The sequence below is a fragment of the Arachis ipaensis genome, chromosome B04, assembly GCF_000816755.2.
Source record: "Arachis ipaensis cultivar K30076 chromosome B04, Araip1.1, whole genome shotgun sequence".
Classification (NCBI taxonomy): domain Eukaryota; kingdom Viridiplantae; phylum Streptophyta; class Magnoliopsida; order Fabales; family Fabaceae; genus Arachis; species Arachis ipaensis.
Window position 1 is genome coordinate 130,879,441 of NC_029788.2, and position 14,434 is coordinate 130,893,874.

At 33.0% G+C, this 14,434-nt stretch overlaps 4 protein-coding genes across 5 annotated transcripts in view; all 4 read right to left on the reverse strand.

Moving 5' to 3' along the window:
• The window catches only part of LOC107637406 (F-box protein CPR30-like), a 77,048-nt gene that overhangs the window by 3,546 nt on the left and 59,068 nt on the right, over positions 1-14,434 (reverse strand). Inside the window, exon 1 of one of the 2 annotated variants that reach the window (XM_021122165.1) lies at positions 11,225-11,415. The exons of the other annotated variant lie outside the window; for it this stretch is intronic. The gene's annotated coding sequence lies outside the window, so the exon portion shown is untranslated. Of the gene's footprint in view, positions 1-11,224; positions 11,416-14,434 lie in introns of those variants that run through there. 2 annotated transcript variants of the gene reach the window in all.
• On the reverse strand, positions 1,886-3,040 carry LOC107637407 (F-box/kelch-repeat protein At3g23880-like). The gene has a single exon (XM_016340825.1). The coding sequence runs from the start codon at positions 3,038-3,040 to the stop codon at positions 1,886-1,888; it is 1,155 nt and encodes a 384-aa protein (XP_016196311.1).
• Positions 5,577-7,615, reverse strand: LOC110271367 (F-box protein CPR30-like). The gene is made up of 2 exons (XM_021122170.1): positions 6,297-7,615; positions 5,577-6,023 (listed from the first exon to the last, which is right to left on the reverse strand). Exon 1 carries the CDS (start codon positions 7,448-7,450, stop codon positions 6,509-6,511), a length of 942 nt encoding a protein of 313 aa, XP_020977829.1. The 5' UTR covers positions 7,451-7,615; the 3' UTR covers positions 5,577-6,023; positions 6,297-6,508.
• On the reverse strand, positions 9,649-11,298 carry LOC110271635 (F-box protein CPR30-like). The gene is made up of 2 exons (XM_021122658.1): positions 10,182-11,298; positions 9,649-9,911 (listed from the first exon to the last, which is right to left on the reverse strand). Exons 1-2 carry the CDS (start codon positions 11,296-11,298, stop codon positions 9,859-9,861), a joined length of 1,170 nt encoding a protein of 389 aa, XP_020978317.1. The 3' UTR covers positions 9,649-9,858.

Sequence of the window (14,434 nt, forward strand, 5' to 3'; positions counted from 1 at the left end):
ATTAAAATTAGATACAAGATTAATAAAATAAGCACGCATTGCTCAATAAAACAAAGACAAATTCATTGGACTCCACAAACCTTCCTTCTTAAGTCTGCAGAATAAAAGTAATATCCCAAAAGAATCTACATTTAAAAATTTTTGGATTGAGTTCATAAAATTTTGACATGATAAAAATTGAAGTTTAATTAACATAAGACATCAAAAAGAATAAATGAAGAAAAAAAGTACTTCATCTTTATAGCAAAACAGAGACAGAGAGTATAAGCAAAACTATTATAGGAGCGTTTCCAGTAAGCCCGTCTGCCACCAATGCCGTTGATTACTGGTTTGACATACAAGTTGCATCAAGTTTGTATACTCTAAATAAAACAATTCTCATATATTTTGTTTCTGGGTTTGCCGTCATTTGCTAGTGGATTTCTAAAAACAACCAGGCTAAAGGTAAGATTAACAGAAAAGTATATTATGTAATCAGCAAAATAAAAATTTGAAGTTTTGCATAACCAACTAAGAAATATTACTACTAGATTTCATGCATAACAAAATAAAATGATTATTTATCTATGGTAATTGACTACACTTTTTATTTTTAATATTGGTTTAACAATAGTAAATACACAATATTGAATCCCTGGTTGCGCACTCTTAGCACCATGTAATTCAATAATAAAAACTGAAGTGAATATCAATGAAAGAATACTGTAGTGTGTCGAGAATACATACGAGTTGATAATTTTTCAAAGTGTTCACATGTCAAATCTCATTGAAATGTGATATTCTGATTTAGACAATACACCAAGTATTGCATTATTTCTACCAACCACAGCATAGAACAAAAGACAATTAATTATGCTTCCCTTTATAATCATCTAAACAGAGGGGTTAGTGCTGAGAAAACAAAAACCAACAACTTAACGATAGATCAATAAAAGATAATGCAGCAAAAGGAAAAGAAATGTACATAGATAAAACATTTAAAAAGCAAAAGGAAAATTTTCAACATATATAGCAACAGGAGATGAAGAATAAAACAGATCATCCAAGAATGTTACTATCAGACTAAACCAAAAGATACATTGGCGCTGTTGAAACCCCATCTTCCTCATAACTGGAATACTTTTGAATTGGAAATATTGTTCAATATGATTAGAAAGATAGAAACTCAGAACAGTGAATATGCACTATCATTTTCTAAGTGTTTTTTTTCTTCTAAACCTAAATAATGAATTTAAAAAGCGTTAAATTTTTTTGTGAAAAATCAAAATGAGGAATTTTGTAAGCAAGTGATATTTACAAAATATAAAAATTGAAACTTTCATCAATTTTAATAATTAATAACAGTATAATGTTGTTTGGATTGGATTAAATGAATTTAAAAATCAAATTTAAAATTAATTCAATTCAATTAATACCTTTTTTTGGTTAAAAATTAGGTTTGAATCCACTTTAAAATTATGCGAATCCGGGCACTTGAATTGGTTTAGTGGATTTGGTTCAAGATTGAATTTAATTTAAACATTCGTCATATCTCATGTATATGAAACAGTATCTTCATCAAACGATGAATGATTATTACAGTAACAATAACAACACACAAAATTCAAACTTTAAAGCCAAATAGAATAAAACTAAAGTTTCTTGAAGCTTTCAACTCAATTGCCAACCCTACGATCTATCTAAAATAGAACAACATGCATGCATGCTTAAGTTGGATTGCTCCCTTATTCACGTTCCTTGTTTGAGCTCTTTGTGATTCCAACCATCCTTGATGTCTTCTGAGAATAATTATTCATAAATAATATTCAAAACTCACGTACATTAATTATTAAGCAATTAAATTAACATGAATATATAATAAGGTGCAAATAAAGCTCATTAATGATTACATACCATTTTTCCGTTTCTTCTTGTCACAGCTGGGGAGTGTGGCGAGACTCGGTGTATACACAGTACTAGTGTACTCTAAAGGTAAGAAACCATAGTCCAAGTATTTAAAACACTGAAGCCTCTCTCCTTCAAGATTATACTTGGCAAAATTGTTATTGGCACGATCTAACACAATAAAATCACTGTAATTAGATAAGAATAAAGAATGAACGCAGTGGTGAGGAATCTCGTAGAGAAGAGTCCAAGATGATGGCACTTTATATTCCTTCAACACCCATATCTGAGTTCTTTTATCATCACCGTAGTTGAAGACATTCAAAGCTAAGAACCCTCCTAATATCACGAGTTCGGAGGACCACCACCTTAGTCTTTGTTCAGGTAAAGGTATCTTTGAGAATCTCCTTTTCGTCACATCAAAAATTAGAATATCTTGATTGTTACGTCGATAAGACAACCAATGTATAGCTCCGTTAAAGAACAACCCCTCATGTTTAAACTCCTGGGTTATCAAAGGTGTGCGGGGTGCAACATCAATCTTGGTCCATGAATTAGTCCTCAATGAAAAACAATGAGGCTGGTTTCTCTTGAAGGCTATAACTATTAAGTAATCATCATTTGATGCATCATAACCAATGCCTTGAAGAAAAGAATTATTGGTATAACCCATAATGTGTGCATTTAGATTATACCAATAATTCTTTTCTCCAATAACATTATAGTAAGATATATTTTTGTGGGATTGGGTCACTGGATTCCATAGAATAATATAATATGGTTCATAGTGGTGTAACAATACAAATCCTCTGCATGATCCAAGAACAAGTAAATTAGAAAGTGTGTTTTTCTTCCGTCGGAAAGGGAGAGAGAATTTTTCTATTGAGGTGCCAAGGGTGGCACCACCAAGAAAGAGTGCGTGTAGGTCAACGGAGCCAACCGGTTGATCCTTCTGGGTGAAGAAGTATGAAGGGGCAGTGAATGCTGAAGTGTGGTGAATATGTAATTCCACAAAGGTTGGATCGGAAATGAGAGAGAGCCATAGCTTAGAAACGAACCTGAGAGGCAAGAGATGCTTGGCTGGTACCCTTAGTAAGATTGCTTGGAGCAACTCCGGAGGGAGAAGCTCGTTGATGCTCTTCTGGTTGTTATCCATAGAAGCAAGCTCTGTTTTGTTCTGCTTGGTTCTGATGTAATTGATGAAGGCTTGGTTTGGTAAAGCTTGTTCAAGAGGTGTTTGTGTTTTTTAAAAGCTCAAACTCCTTATTTTGTGTTTGGTAAATAAGAAAGATTATGTGTTTGTACTTGCAGTTTTTAAAAGATTAGGATACATTTAAGATAAAATTTTTCAAAGTTGACTTGTGCTTTTTAAAATTTAAAAGTTTATGTTAACTAATTTTCAAATTTAATACTTGTATTTATGTCTATTATAATATTTTTAAATTTTAAAAATTATTTTTTTAAAAATAATTGTTGCTTGTATTTATTGAAAACAATTTTTAATTTAATTTTACTAAATATAAATGTTACAATTTTTAATAAGTAAAAATTTTATTAAACTAAGTCGAAGAGTGTCTTGGGAATTAAGGGCGGTTGGTTAAAGATTCTATCCTTTTTGAATTCTTGTTAGTTAGTTCGTTCTATCTTTGAGCCCAGGATTCCTCTTGCCTTTTTAAAAACTGTTGTGAAATCGAACAATTCACTGACATCCTTGGTTGCTAGTTTGCTACAGTAAGATATTAGGTTAAAGCTTATGACTCTAATTTAATTGGATGTACCGCACGTAGAGAAAATAAAAAATTTAACGGGAAATCAAAAAAGTTAATTAAGTATGTAATGCGTAAAATTTTAATAAAATTGAAATCGTAAAATTGTCATACTTAATAAAAATTTTGTAAAATTAATTAACTCATTTAAAATTGTAATATTTGGTAGGGGTGAGTTCGGATTGCGGGTCCTCGATTACCCGTTTGAATTCGAGTGAAACCAATTAACTTGGTTCTGAAATTAATGGATAATCGGATCCAACTCGAATCAAATAATGATATGTTTTTCTAATAATTAGTTCGGATAACAGTTTTGAGGATACGAACCCAAACCAACTCGTAGATCCGACCATATATTAATTAAATAAAAAAATAAAAATTTAAAATATATATACCTTTTAATATATTTGGATTTTAATGTATTTAGTATTTAACATGTTTAGATTATTTCTATTAATATTACATGTTTATTGTACTTTCAAAATTTTTAAGATAAAAATTTCATTTTTTATGAATTTTTATTATATCGGGTACCCAATTATCCGAATACAACTAATTCGTTTTTAATCGGTTTAGTTTGGTTCAGATACACAAAAAAAAAGCAAATGTGAACCAAATCGAACAAATTGAATTGCAATTGGTTCGATTCTAATTTCACCTTAAACCCAAACCAACTCGACCCGTGCTCACTCCTAAATATCGAAAGATTTTAAGAGTTAAATCAAGATTCTAGCTACTATACATATACCTAATCTTATATGGATGTACCTAATCTTATAAGGATAGACCATCCACTAGAAATTATTTATAAAATGTATATTTATCCATAGTAATTCGCAGTTCAGCACAATAAAGTAGATACAAGATTACTGGTACTAATTCTCCGTCTCTTTAAAAGCTATTCACTATGTATTTTACTCCCAATAATTTAAAACTAAATTAGATACAAGATTAATAAAATAAGCAACACATTGCTCGATAACACAGACAAACAAGATCATTGTGTCCGCTTTGATTATTAACAATGATCATAATGCTAGAACTAAGAAGTTTGAAATGTCACGAGGGTTATGCAGTCTATATAGTACTATGGTGTGTGTTGTTTCAAGGCTTGGCACAAGTAACTCGATTATGTCGTTTGGGTGGGTAAAGGTGGCTTCTCATGAGTTCAACAACAATGTGACCTTTCTTTGTAGTTCAAACCAAAACAATAAGTTTTGCTTCACAGCATGCAGGACTGATTTGTGTTCTTACTACATAATGAAAAGGACACGATAGAAATCACGAGGCTTCTGTCCAGATTAATACCCCTTTACGTACCAAAAGAAAAAAAATAAAGAAATCACGAGGCTGTGAAAGCAGCGTTCGTTATGTAACTCTATTGTCAAGTACAATGAACTGGGATCGTTGAATTTTGTTTAAACTGTGAAACCGCATAACATTAAGTTAAAGCTGATGTCTCTAATTTCATTGGGATGTACCTAATATTATAAGGATACACATTTTACCTTAAGGTAAAAACTATTTAGGGGGCACTTGTGCATGCTGCTAAACCTAATCATTAACTGAAAGTAGTCATCAATGAGAAAAGTATATTTATATAAAAGTAATCTAAGTGCATGTTGTTCTCCCCAAACGCTATTCTCTATGTATTAAAATTAGATACAAGATTAATAAAATAAGCACACATTGCTCAATAAAACAAAGACAAATTCATTGGACTTCACAAACCTTCCTTTTTAAGTCTGCAGAATAAAAGTAATATCCCAAAAAGAATCTACATTTAAAATTTTTTGGATTGAGTTAACAAAATTTTGACATGATAAAAATTGAAGTTTAATTAACATAAGACATCAAAAAGAATAAATAAAGAAAAAAGTACTTAATCTTTATAGCAAAAGAGAGAGAGAGTGTAAGCGAAACTATTATAGGAGCGTTCAAGTAAGCCCCTCTGCCACCAATGCCGTTGATTACTGGTTTGACATACAAGTTGCATCAAGTTTGTATACTCTAAATAAAACAATTCTCATATACTTTATTTCTGGGTTTGCCGTCATTTGCTAGTGGACTTCTAAAAACAACCAGGCTAAAGGTAAGATTAACAGAAAAGTATATTATGTAATCAGCAAAATAAAAATTTGAAGTTTTGCATAACCAACTAAGAAATATTACTACTAGATTTCATGCAAAAGATATATTGGATTTTAAAAGGAGACTAAACTTCATTCACACTTTTCAAATGTTCTTCTCTCCATGTGTCGAGCTATTCACTTGTATGTTAGCTCCTAATTCTCTTTCTTTGTTTGAATCCTTTGTGATGCTAACTTTTAGCGACATCAAGTTGTTCAAAACATTCTTGGTAAACTTGATGGCCTGCAAAAAAGCTCAACTGGTAAGAGTCAAAGCTTTAGACATGAAAACGATCTAAACTTGGAAACCTATCCACAAGACCGGTCTATAGGAAGCAAGACAGTGATTAATGATTTCCTAAGCATTGATAAATTCAAATTTCATCATCCATAGACAAAAGTCACAGTTGATTGGAACTTGATGCATAACGCATATTACTCATTACTTGTTCATTCATCAGAATGCAATAACTAACAGGAATAGCTTGGGACAAAGCATAGGAGAATAGTTACATACCGTTTTCCTTCCTCTTCTACTTCTTGTTATCCTTATCCTTAATGTCACTAGGGAGTGGCAAGAGACTCTCTGTATACATAGCATCGGTTGCACTGATGTTATGCACAGAACAACGATATTTAACACGTGGGAGCAGCTCTCCCACATTATATATGAGATACTTTCTCTTTTGTACTTTATCCGAAAAAAATTGTTCTCCAATAATATCACCATTATTGGATAAGCACAGAGGCCGAAAGTAAAGGCAAGGAATCTGATATAGTCCAAGATGAGTGCACTTTATATTCTTTCATCACCCATATGTGAGTGTTATAGCTAACATCATTGGGATAATACAAGGCTAGGCAGCCTCCCAGTAGGGCGAGACTTGGATGAGAGAATGGCAGTTGTTCCGGCGCATATATGGTTGAAAAAGCCCTTTCCTTCATATCAAATATAAAGATAGCATCACTGTAAGCTTTAACAGGGAAAACCAGCCAATGAATAGCACCATTCAAGAACAACCCACAAGGCGGGTGAGCAGAAACACGCAAGGGTTTGGGGAGTGCAGCATCAAGATAAATCCAGGAATTGGTTCTCAAGGACAAGCAATCGAAGTGATCTTGCCTTTTCCACCCTCTCCAAGCTACAACAACTAAGTAATCATCCCGGGATGCATCATAACCAAATCCATACAGATGGGGATTGTAGGGAATCCTATTGTACTTACTACGAGAATCAATATCAGAGTAAGATATTCTTCTGCTGGATCCAGTCAGTGGGTTCCATACCACTAAAACTTTAGGGTATCGATGTAAGAGAACAAAGCCTCTGCAGGATCCCAGGACCTCAAAATGAGAAGGTGGTTTCGTCTTGTAAGGGAGACACACCTCTTTTACGTGTGATGATGCATCATTGTCGTCACTAAATAGTGCGTCTAAGTAAACGAAGCATGCCACACTGCCTTTTGGTATGAAGATGAGTGCGTTGGAGGAAGCCGGAGAGTGGTGAAAATGCAGTTCCGCAAACTGTGGATCGGAAATGAGAGAGTACCAGAGCTTCCAAACGCACCTGAGGGGAGCGAGATGTTTGGCCGGCACTCTCAGTAAGATTCTGTGAATCAACTCAACAGGGAGGATGTCGTGAATGCTCTTCTGCTTCTGCTGCTGCTTCATCTTCTCCCCTATAATCGATTGCCCTTTTGCTTTGTTCCCTGTGTACTTCAGCCTCTTCTTCTTATTTGGATTGAACGTTGTGCTTTTCTTAGGGTCAGTTTTGGATTGGCTATTCCAAAAGAAAATACTTATTTGTTTAGAAAAAGTTATCGGACTTTGTGCATGTTTGGGCGCCATTATTTTGTTAAAAAAAGATCTTTTTTCAATGAAAAAAGATCTTTTTTTATTTTTTAACGTGTTTGGCAAATTTCTAGTAGTAAAAGTAAAAGCACTAGTAAAATAAAAAAAGGATCTTTTTTGAGAAGCTGTAATTTACATCTTTTTTTAAAAGATCTTTTTTCCACATTAAAATTAATAATCAAAATCAATCACCAAATATTCATTCGTGTCCCCTTTTAATCAAAATATATCAAAAAAACAAAAAATCAATCGTTCTTCATCTTCTCTAAAGGCAGTGAAAATTCCAAACCAAAACCCTAGCCAGAAGTTTGCATTGTCTTGGGGGTATTTTGGCTTATGATCAGGTCATCTTTTATGTATCTAGTCAATGGCCCTCGATGTTTTACATCTTATTGCTTTTAATTGAACACCAAATCCTTGTTCTAATAGGGCCTTGGCAAGACAGTTTCAATGATTGCCCTCATCCTAATGCAGGAGGTTACTGCTCTCAAAATCTAAAACAGACGATGCATCCAATCATAAAACTGAAGCTTTGAATTTGGATGATGAAGATGATCGTGTTACTGTTGATGTGGAAAAGCTTGAAAATAAAGAAGAGTCTGATGATGTAAAACCTATTGCAGAACCTAGGAACGGCCAGCTGCTGGTACACTTGTTGTTTGCCCGGCAAGTGTTCTTCGACAATGGGCGGCGGCAAAGAAATTAGGATTTTGGTTTCGGATTTTTACTGCTTTGATTTAGAAGGGTAATTGGTGAAGATGAAGAACGATCGATTTTTTGTTTTTTTGATATGTTTTACTTAGAGGGTGTGCACGAATTATTAGGGAAATTGGAGAAGATGAAGACATTTTAATTTTTTGTTTTTTAATATGTTTTTGTTTTGTTGTTTAAATTATTTGAAACTATAAAATTAGGATTAATTGAATTCTAACATTTCATTAATTTAAAAGGATATTTTTGTCTAATCAAATAAAAGAAGGATATTTAAGACTTTTTATAAAATTAAATAAAAAATATTTTTTTATTTTTATTTAATTAAATAGGTGTATTAATAAAAGTGGTGATATAATATATATTTAAAAAAACAAAAATTAAATGTTGATGTGAAAAATAAATTCCACGTGACTTATTATTATTTGTCCATATTTTAAACGTATCGGTACGTATGAATTTATCATCGTAGCAAACACCTCCATATTTTTATTGTATTATCTTTTTGTATGCCAAATCTCCAAACCCTCCAAATGGTAGCTATTAATGAAACGAAAACGTTCCCATTTGAGAATGGAAGATTCTCCGAGCTGCGAACATTGGTTTTGTGGACCGATCAAAAATTCGATTCGTATTCATTGCAAAGTTGGCACGGTCTAAACAATCTGGAAAGCATAGAATTTCTAGACTTCTCTTCTTTTTACATTTCATCCAGCCAACTCTAACGTGTGGTCAATGAATAATTCATAGAATCTAGTTGTATTCAATCCTAGTAGATTTTTAACATAATTGATTCCTATACCATTTTGTCATCATCAACATCAAGTCATAAGCATAAGCAGTGTTTGTTATGTAACTTCATCGCCATGTACAAAACTGGGAAATCGCATAATTTACTGATACTCTTGGTTATTACTTATTACTAGTATGACATTAAGTTAAAGCTTATGACTCTAATTTCATTGGGATGTACCTAATCTTATAAGGCTATATATTATTTATAAAATGTATATTTATCTATAGCAATAGATAAATTAGATACAAAATTAATAAATTTAGCATACATTGCTCGTAAAGACTCAAACTGGAATTTTACAAGAGATTCATTTGACAAATTCACTGGACTCCACCACCTTGAGTACTTATCCTTTTAAAACATGTTCAATTAAGCCCCTCTGCCACCAATACCGTTGATTACTGGTTTGATATATACACAAAATAGAACAATTCTCATCTACTGTAAATGTTTTTTTCTCTGGGTTTACCATCACTTGCTAGTTAACTTCTAAAAACAACCATGCTAAAGGTAACATTAAAGAAAAAGTATATTATGTAACCAGCAAAATAAAACATCTAAAGTTCTGCATAACCAACTAAGAAATATTACTATCAGATTTTATTCAAAAGATATATTGGATTTAAAAAGAGACTAAACTTAATCTGCACTTTTCAAATGGTTTTCACAACGTGTCAAGCTGTTCACTTGTATTCTTTCTTTGTTTGAATCCTCCTTGATGCTAACCTTTAGCAACATCAAGTTGTTCAAAAAAATCGTGGAGAAATTGATGGCCTGAAAAAAAGTTCAACTGGTATCAGTAAAAAAATGATCTAAACTTTGGAAATCTCACCACAAGACCTGTCTATAAGAAGCAACACAGTGATTAATGATTCCATAAGCAATTGACAAAGTCAAATTTCATCATCCATATACAAAAGTCACGATTGATTACAGCTTGATGCATAATGCATATCACACATTACATTCTCATTAATCACAATGCAATGCAATGAAAACTAACGGGAATAAGTTAGTACAAAGCATAGGATAATAGTTACATACCCTTTTCCCCCTCCTCATCTTTATCCTTAATGTCACTAGGGAGCGGCAAGAGACTCTCTGTATACACAGCATCTGCTTCAAAGGCGGCACCCGGAAAACTTGGATATTTAAAATGTTGGAGCCTCTCTTCTCTGAGATTGTATATGTAGAACTCCGATTTATCGGGGGTATAACGTTTTCCAATAAGATCCATAGCACTGGATAAGTACAGAGGCCGAAAGTCAAAGGTAGGAATCTGATAGAGAGTCCAAGATGAGTGCACTTTATATTCTTTCATCACCCATATCTCAGTTTTAACTCTACCAATATTGCGATTATACAAGGCTAGGCAGCCTCCTAATAGGGCAAGACCTGAATAGATCCATGACCTCGTTTCCAGTTGCTCTGGGACAGATATCATTGAGAAAGTCCTTTCCTTTAGATCAAAGATAAGAATAGCATCCCTGTAATCGTTAAGAATGGAAGGCACCCAATGAATAGCACCATTAAAGAACAACCCAGGAGAATGCCAGTGAAGAAAACCCAAGGGTTTGGGGAGTGCAGCATTAAAATCAATCCATGAATTGGTTCTCAAGGAAAAGCAATCAAAGTGATCTTGGCCATGCTTATCGTGCCAAGGTACAACAACTAAGTAGTCATCCTGTGAAGCATCATAACCAAATCCATACGGATGGTCCTCCCAGGGAAGCCAGCCCTTGTGCTTAAAACGAGAAGCAATATGAGAGTGGGATATCAATTTGCTGGATCCAGTCAGTGGGTTCCATACCACAAGAAAACTTTCGTGTTGATGTAAGAGAACAAAGCCTCTGCAGGATCCCAGGACCTCAAAATGAGGTGGTGATTCCATCTTGAACCGGGGAGACACCTTTCTTACTTGTAATGCATCATTGTTGTCACTAAATAGTGCGTCTAAGTCAACGAAGTAAGCCACGGTGCCTTTTTCTATGACGAAGCATGCGTTGGTGGAAGCGGGAGAGTGGTGAAAATGCAATTCAGCAAAGTGTGGATCGGAGATGAGAGAGTACCAGAGCTTCGAAACGTACCTGAGGCCAGCGAGATGTTTGGCCGGCACTCTCAGGAAGATTCTGTGAATCAACTCAACAGGGAGGATGTTCATGCTCGGATGTTCATGCTCAATTGCTCTTTTGGTTTGTTCAGGGTGTGCTTCTGCAACTTCTTCTTCTTATAATTTTATTATCCCTGCTTCCAATGTTGTGCTTTTGGCTTTCCCAATTCATATAGCGATTCACGAAACCATGACTTGAAAATTTTCGTTTGGTATTTGTAGGGGTGGATATGCGCCGGGTCACATTGGGTTTGACTTAACTTAGACCCAATTTGAAATATAGATTGGACTTAATTTTTAGACTCTAACTCAATTGATGAAACCTACGTACCTTCGAGTTGGATAAAAATTGGGTCTTTAGTATATAAAAATCATCTAATTTTCAATCATTATTTTACAATTCACATAATAAAATTTACTTAAAAAAGTATAACAAGAATCAACCCTTTTTTAAATTAAAGTATAACTATAATCAATACTAATATTGTCTAATAACACCAAATATTTAAATCAATACAAATAACACAATACTATACATTAGTATAAAGTCTTATGCATTTTAAACATAAAATATTAACTTATAATCTTATAATGACTAATAACACGAAATATTAAAGTTTACAATATTTAAATTTCACATAAGAATAGCTATCATCCATCATTAATAATACAAAATATTAATTGTGTATAATGACCGGACCATCGGGCCGAATTCAGGTGACCCGAGCTATGGCCTGGACCAAACCAGAAATAATAACCGAATCTATTTTTGAAACCCTTACCCAACCCTAAACCCAATAAAATCATACTAAATTAGTCCATAAAGTGTTCAGGACCAGATCGAATCTTCGAACTGGGTCGGGCCATGTACACCCCTAGGTATTTGGATTGACTATTCGAGGAAAAAAAGAAAATACTTATTTGTTTTATCTTTTTTAAAACAAAACAAATAAAAAAAAGTTATTTCATGAATAAACTTATATAACAAAAATTTTTAAATATTAACAATATTTAATTTTATTTAGTTAGAGAAAAGAAAGTACTTTATAAATTAAATTATAAAAAACGACAAGTTGAAAAATACAGTTTATATCATTTTAATTTTTTGAAAAGCTTTTAAATTATATCCATAATTTTACAAAAATACGATATTCTTTTCACTACTATACATGACTAAAAAAATCTTGTTACAATTGTAAAGTAAACAAAGAAAAAGAAGTTTTAGAATTAGAGTAAAGCTCATAATTCATCATAAATAATAAAAAAATAAAATTTTAGAAATTTAATAAAAAGGTTCCTAAAATACCCATTAAAAATAAGTATAATTTATATATTTATACATATAATATTATTATTTATAGATTATAATTATAACTTCTCCAAATGCACGTACAAAAGACAAGATGAAATGTAAGATAAACTTTTAAGACATTATTATTATTTGCACTACTTTTATAAGAATGATTAGTTATATAGGTCTTTTTTAAGTTATTTTTTATTTGATTTTTTTGAAAAAAAAATAATTGAGTGTTTTTTAATGGCTAGTTTTTTTTTAATATAAGGTTGACATATGAGTTACGTTGAGTTATAAAGTATTAGGGGGATATATACTGTTGTGACGGTGTTTAATTTTTTGTTTTAGTAGGAAAAAATTGGACCGTCCAATTTTATTGCAGAGAGAAAAATACAAATCGGACGGTCTGATTTGTATGAAGCAGAATTTTGTGGGTACTGAAATCGGACCCAAAGAATTTTCTAGACAGCTGGTGATGGTTGTGGGGTTGGAGAGCAAACATATAGAGATTTGTGTGAGGGTGAAAATGATGCTGCTGGGGTAACATTCCAAAGGTTTTTGGAAGCATCGAAGCCAACTAGAATTCAGCTGCATGCGTGCCACAGGATTTTCTGTACCGTCCAATCGGACGGTCCAATTTGTCTTGCGCAGTCTTCATACCCTACCCTGGTGAAACATCATATACCTCCATAATCTTACTATACACCAATCCTCTCTCCATATTAAAATTAAAATGTACTTTTTTAATATGTGAATGTGAATGTAAATTTAAATAGTTATTCACATATTTAAATTATTCACATAATTTTGAGGAGATTTTTTTGTAAATTGAGTGAGCATAGCTGAATCAGAATATACAACTGAATTACTTCTCTTCCTCTTTTCTGATTTTGATATGAATCAGAGAATATACAGCTGAATTACTTCTCTTTCTCTTTTCTGATTTTGATATTATACTCTAGAAGACAAAACAAAATAATCTCCTACTTATTCTATCCAGCTTAACTTCACACAGCTTTATTTTTGCATACATTTCTGTTTGGTTAAAAGACAAAATTAAAGTATCTTTATACACGAAGTCACTTAGCAGATTCTATAAGATCCACCTAATTTTAATAATTAAAAAAGCAAGTAGAATTAAAATAGTCCTAAATTCAGTCTGCTTTTCTAAGCTACTGATATATCACAATGAAGCTAGTTTTCCTTGAAGACTATTAACTATCAAGTAATCATCATTTGATGCATCATAACCAATGCCTTGAAGAACCGCATTTTGATTATACCAATAATTCTTTTCTTTAACAACATTATAGTAAGATATTTTTTTGCGGGATTGATCAATGGATTCCATAGAATAATATAATATGGTTCATCGTGGTGTAACAATACAAACCCTCTGCATGATCCAAGAACAAGTGAACGGGAATGCTCATTCTTCTTCTTCCTTGGGTAAGGGAGAGAGAATTCTTCTATTGAGGCGCCAAGGGTGGCACCACCATGAAAGAGTGCGTGTAGCCGTGTAGCCAACCAGTTCAAATTTCTTGGTGAAGAAGTATGAAGGGGTGGTGAATGCTGAAGAGTGGTGAATATGAAATTCCACAAAGGTTGGATCGGAGATGAGAGAGCGCCATAGCTTAGAAACTAACCTGAGAGGAAAGAGATACTTGGCACCCCGAACAACTCCAGAGGGAGAAGGTCATTGATGCTCTTCTGGTTGTTATCCATGCATGAAGCAAGCTCTGTTTTGTTCTGCTCGGTTCTTATGTAATTCATGAAGAGTGTCTGGTAATTAAGGGTTGTGAAACCCCATAATTTCTCTTTACTGATATCCTTGGTTACTACTAATTACTAGTATGACATTAAGTTAAAGCCTATCACTCTAATTTCATTGGA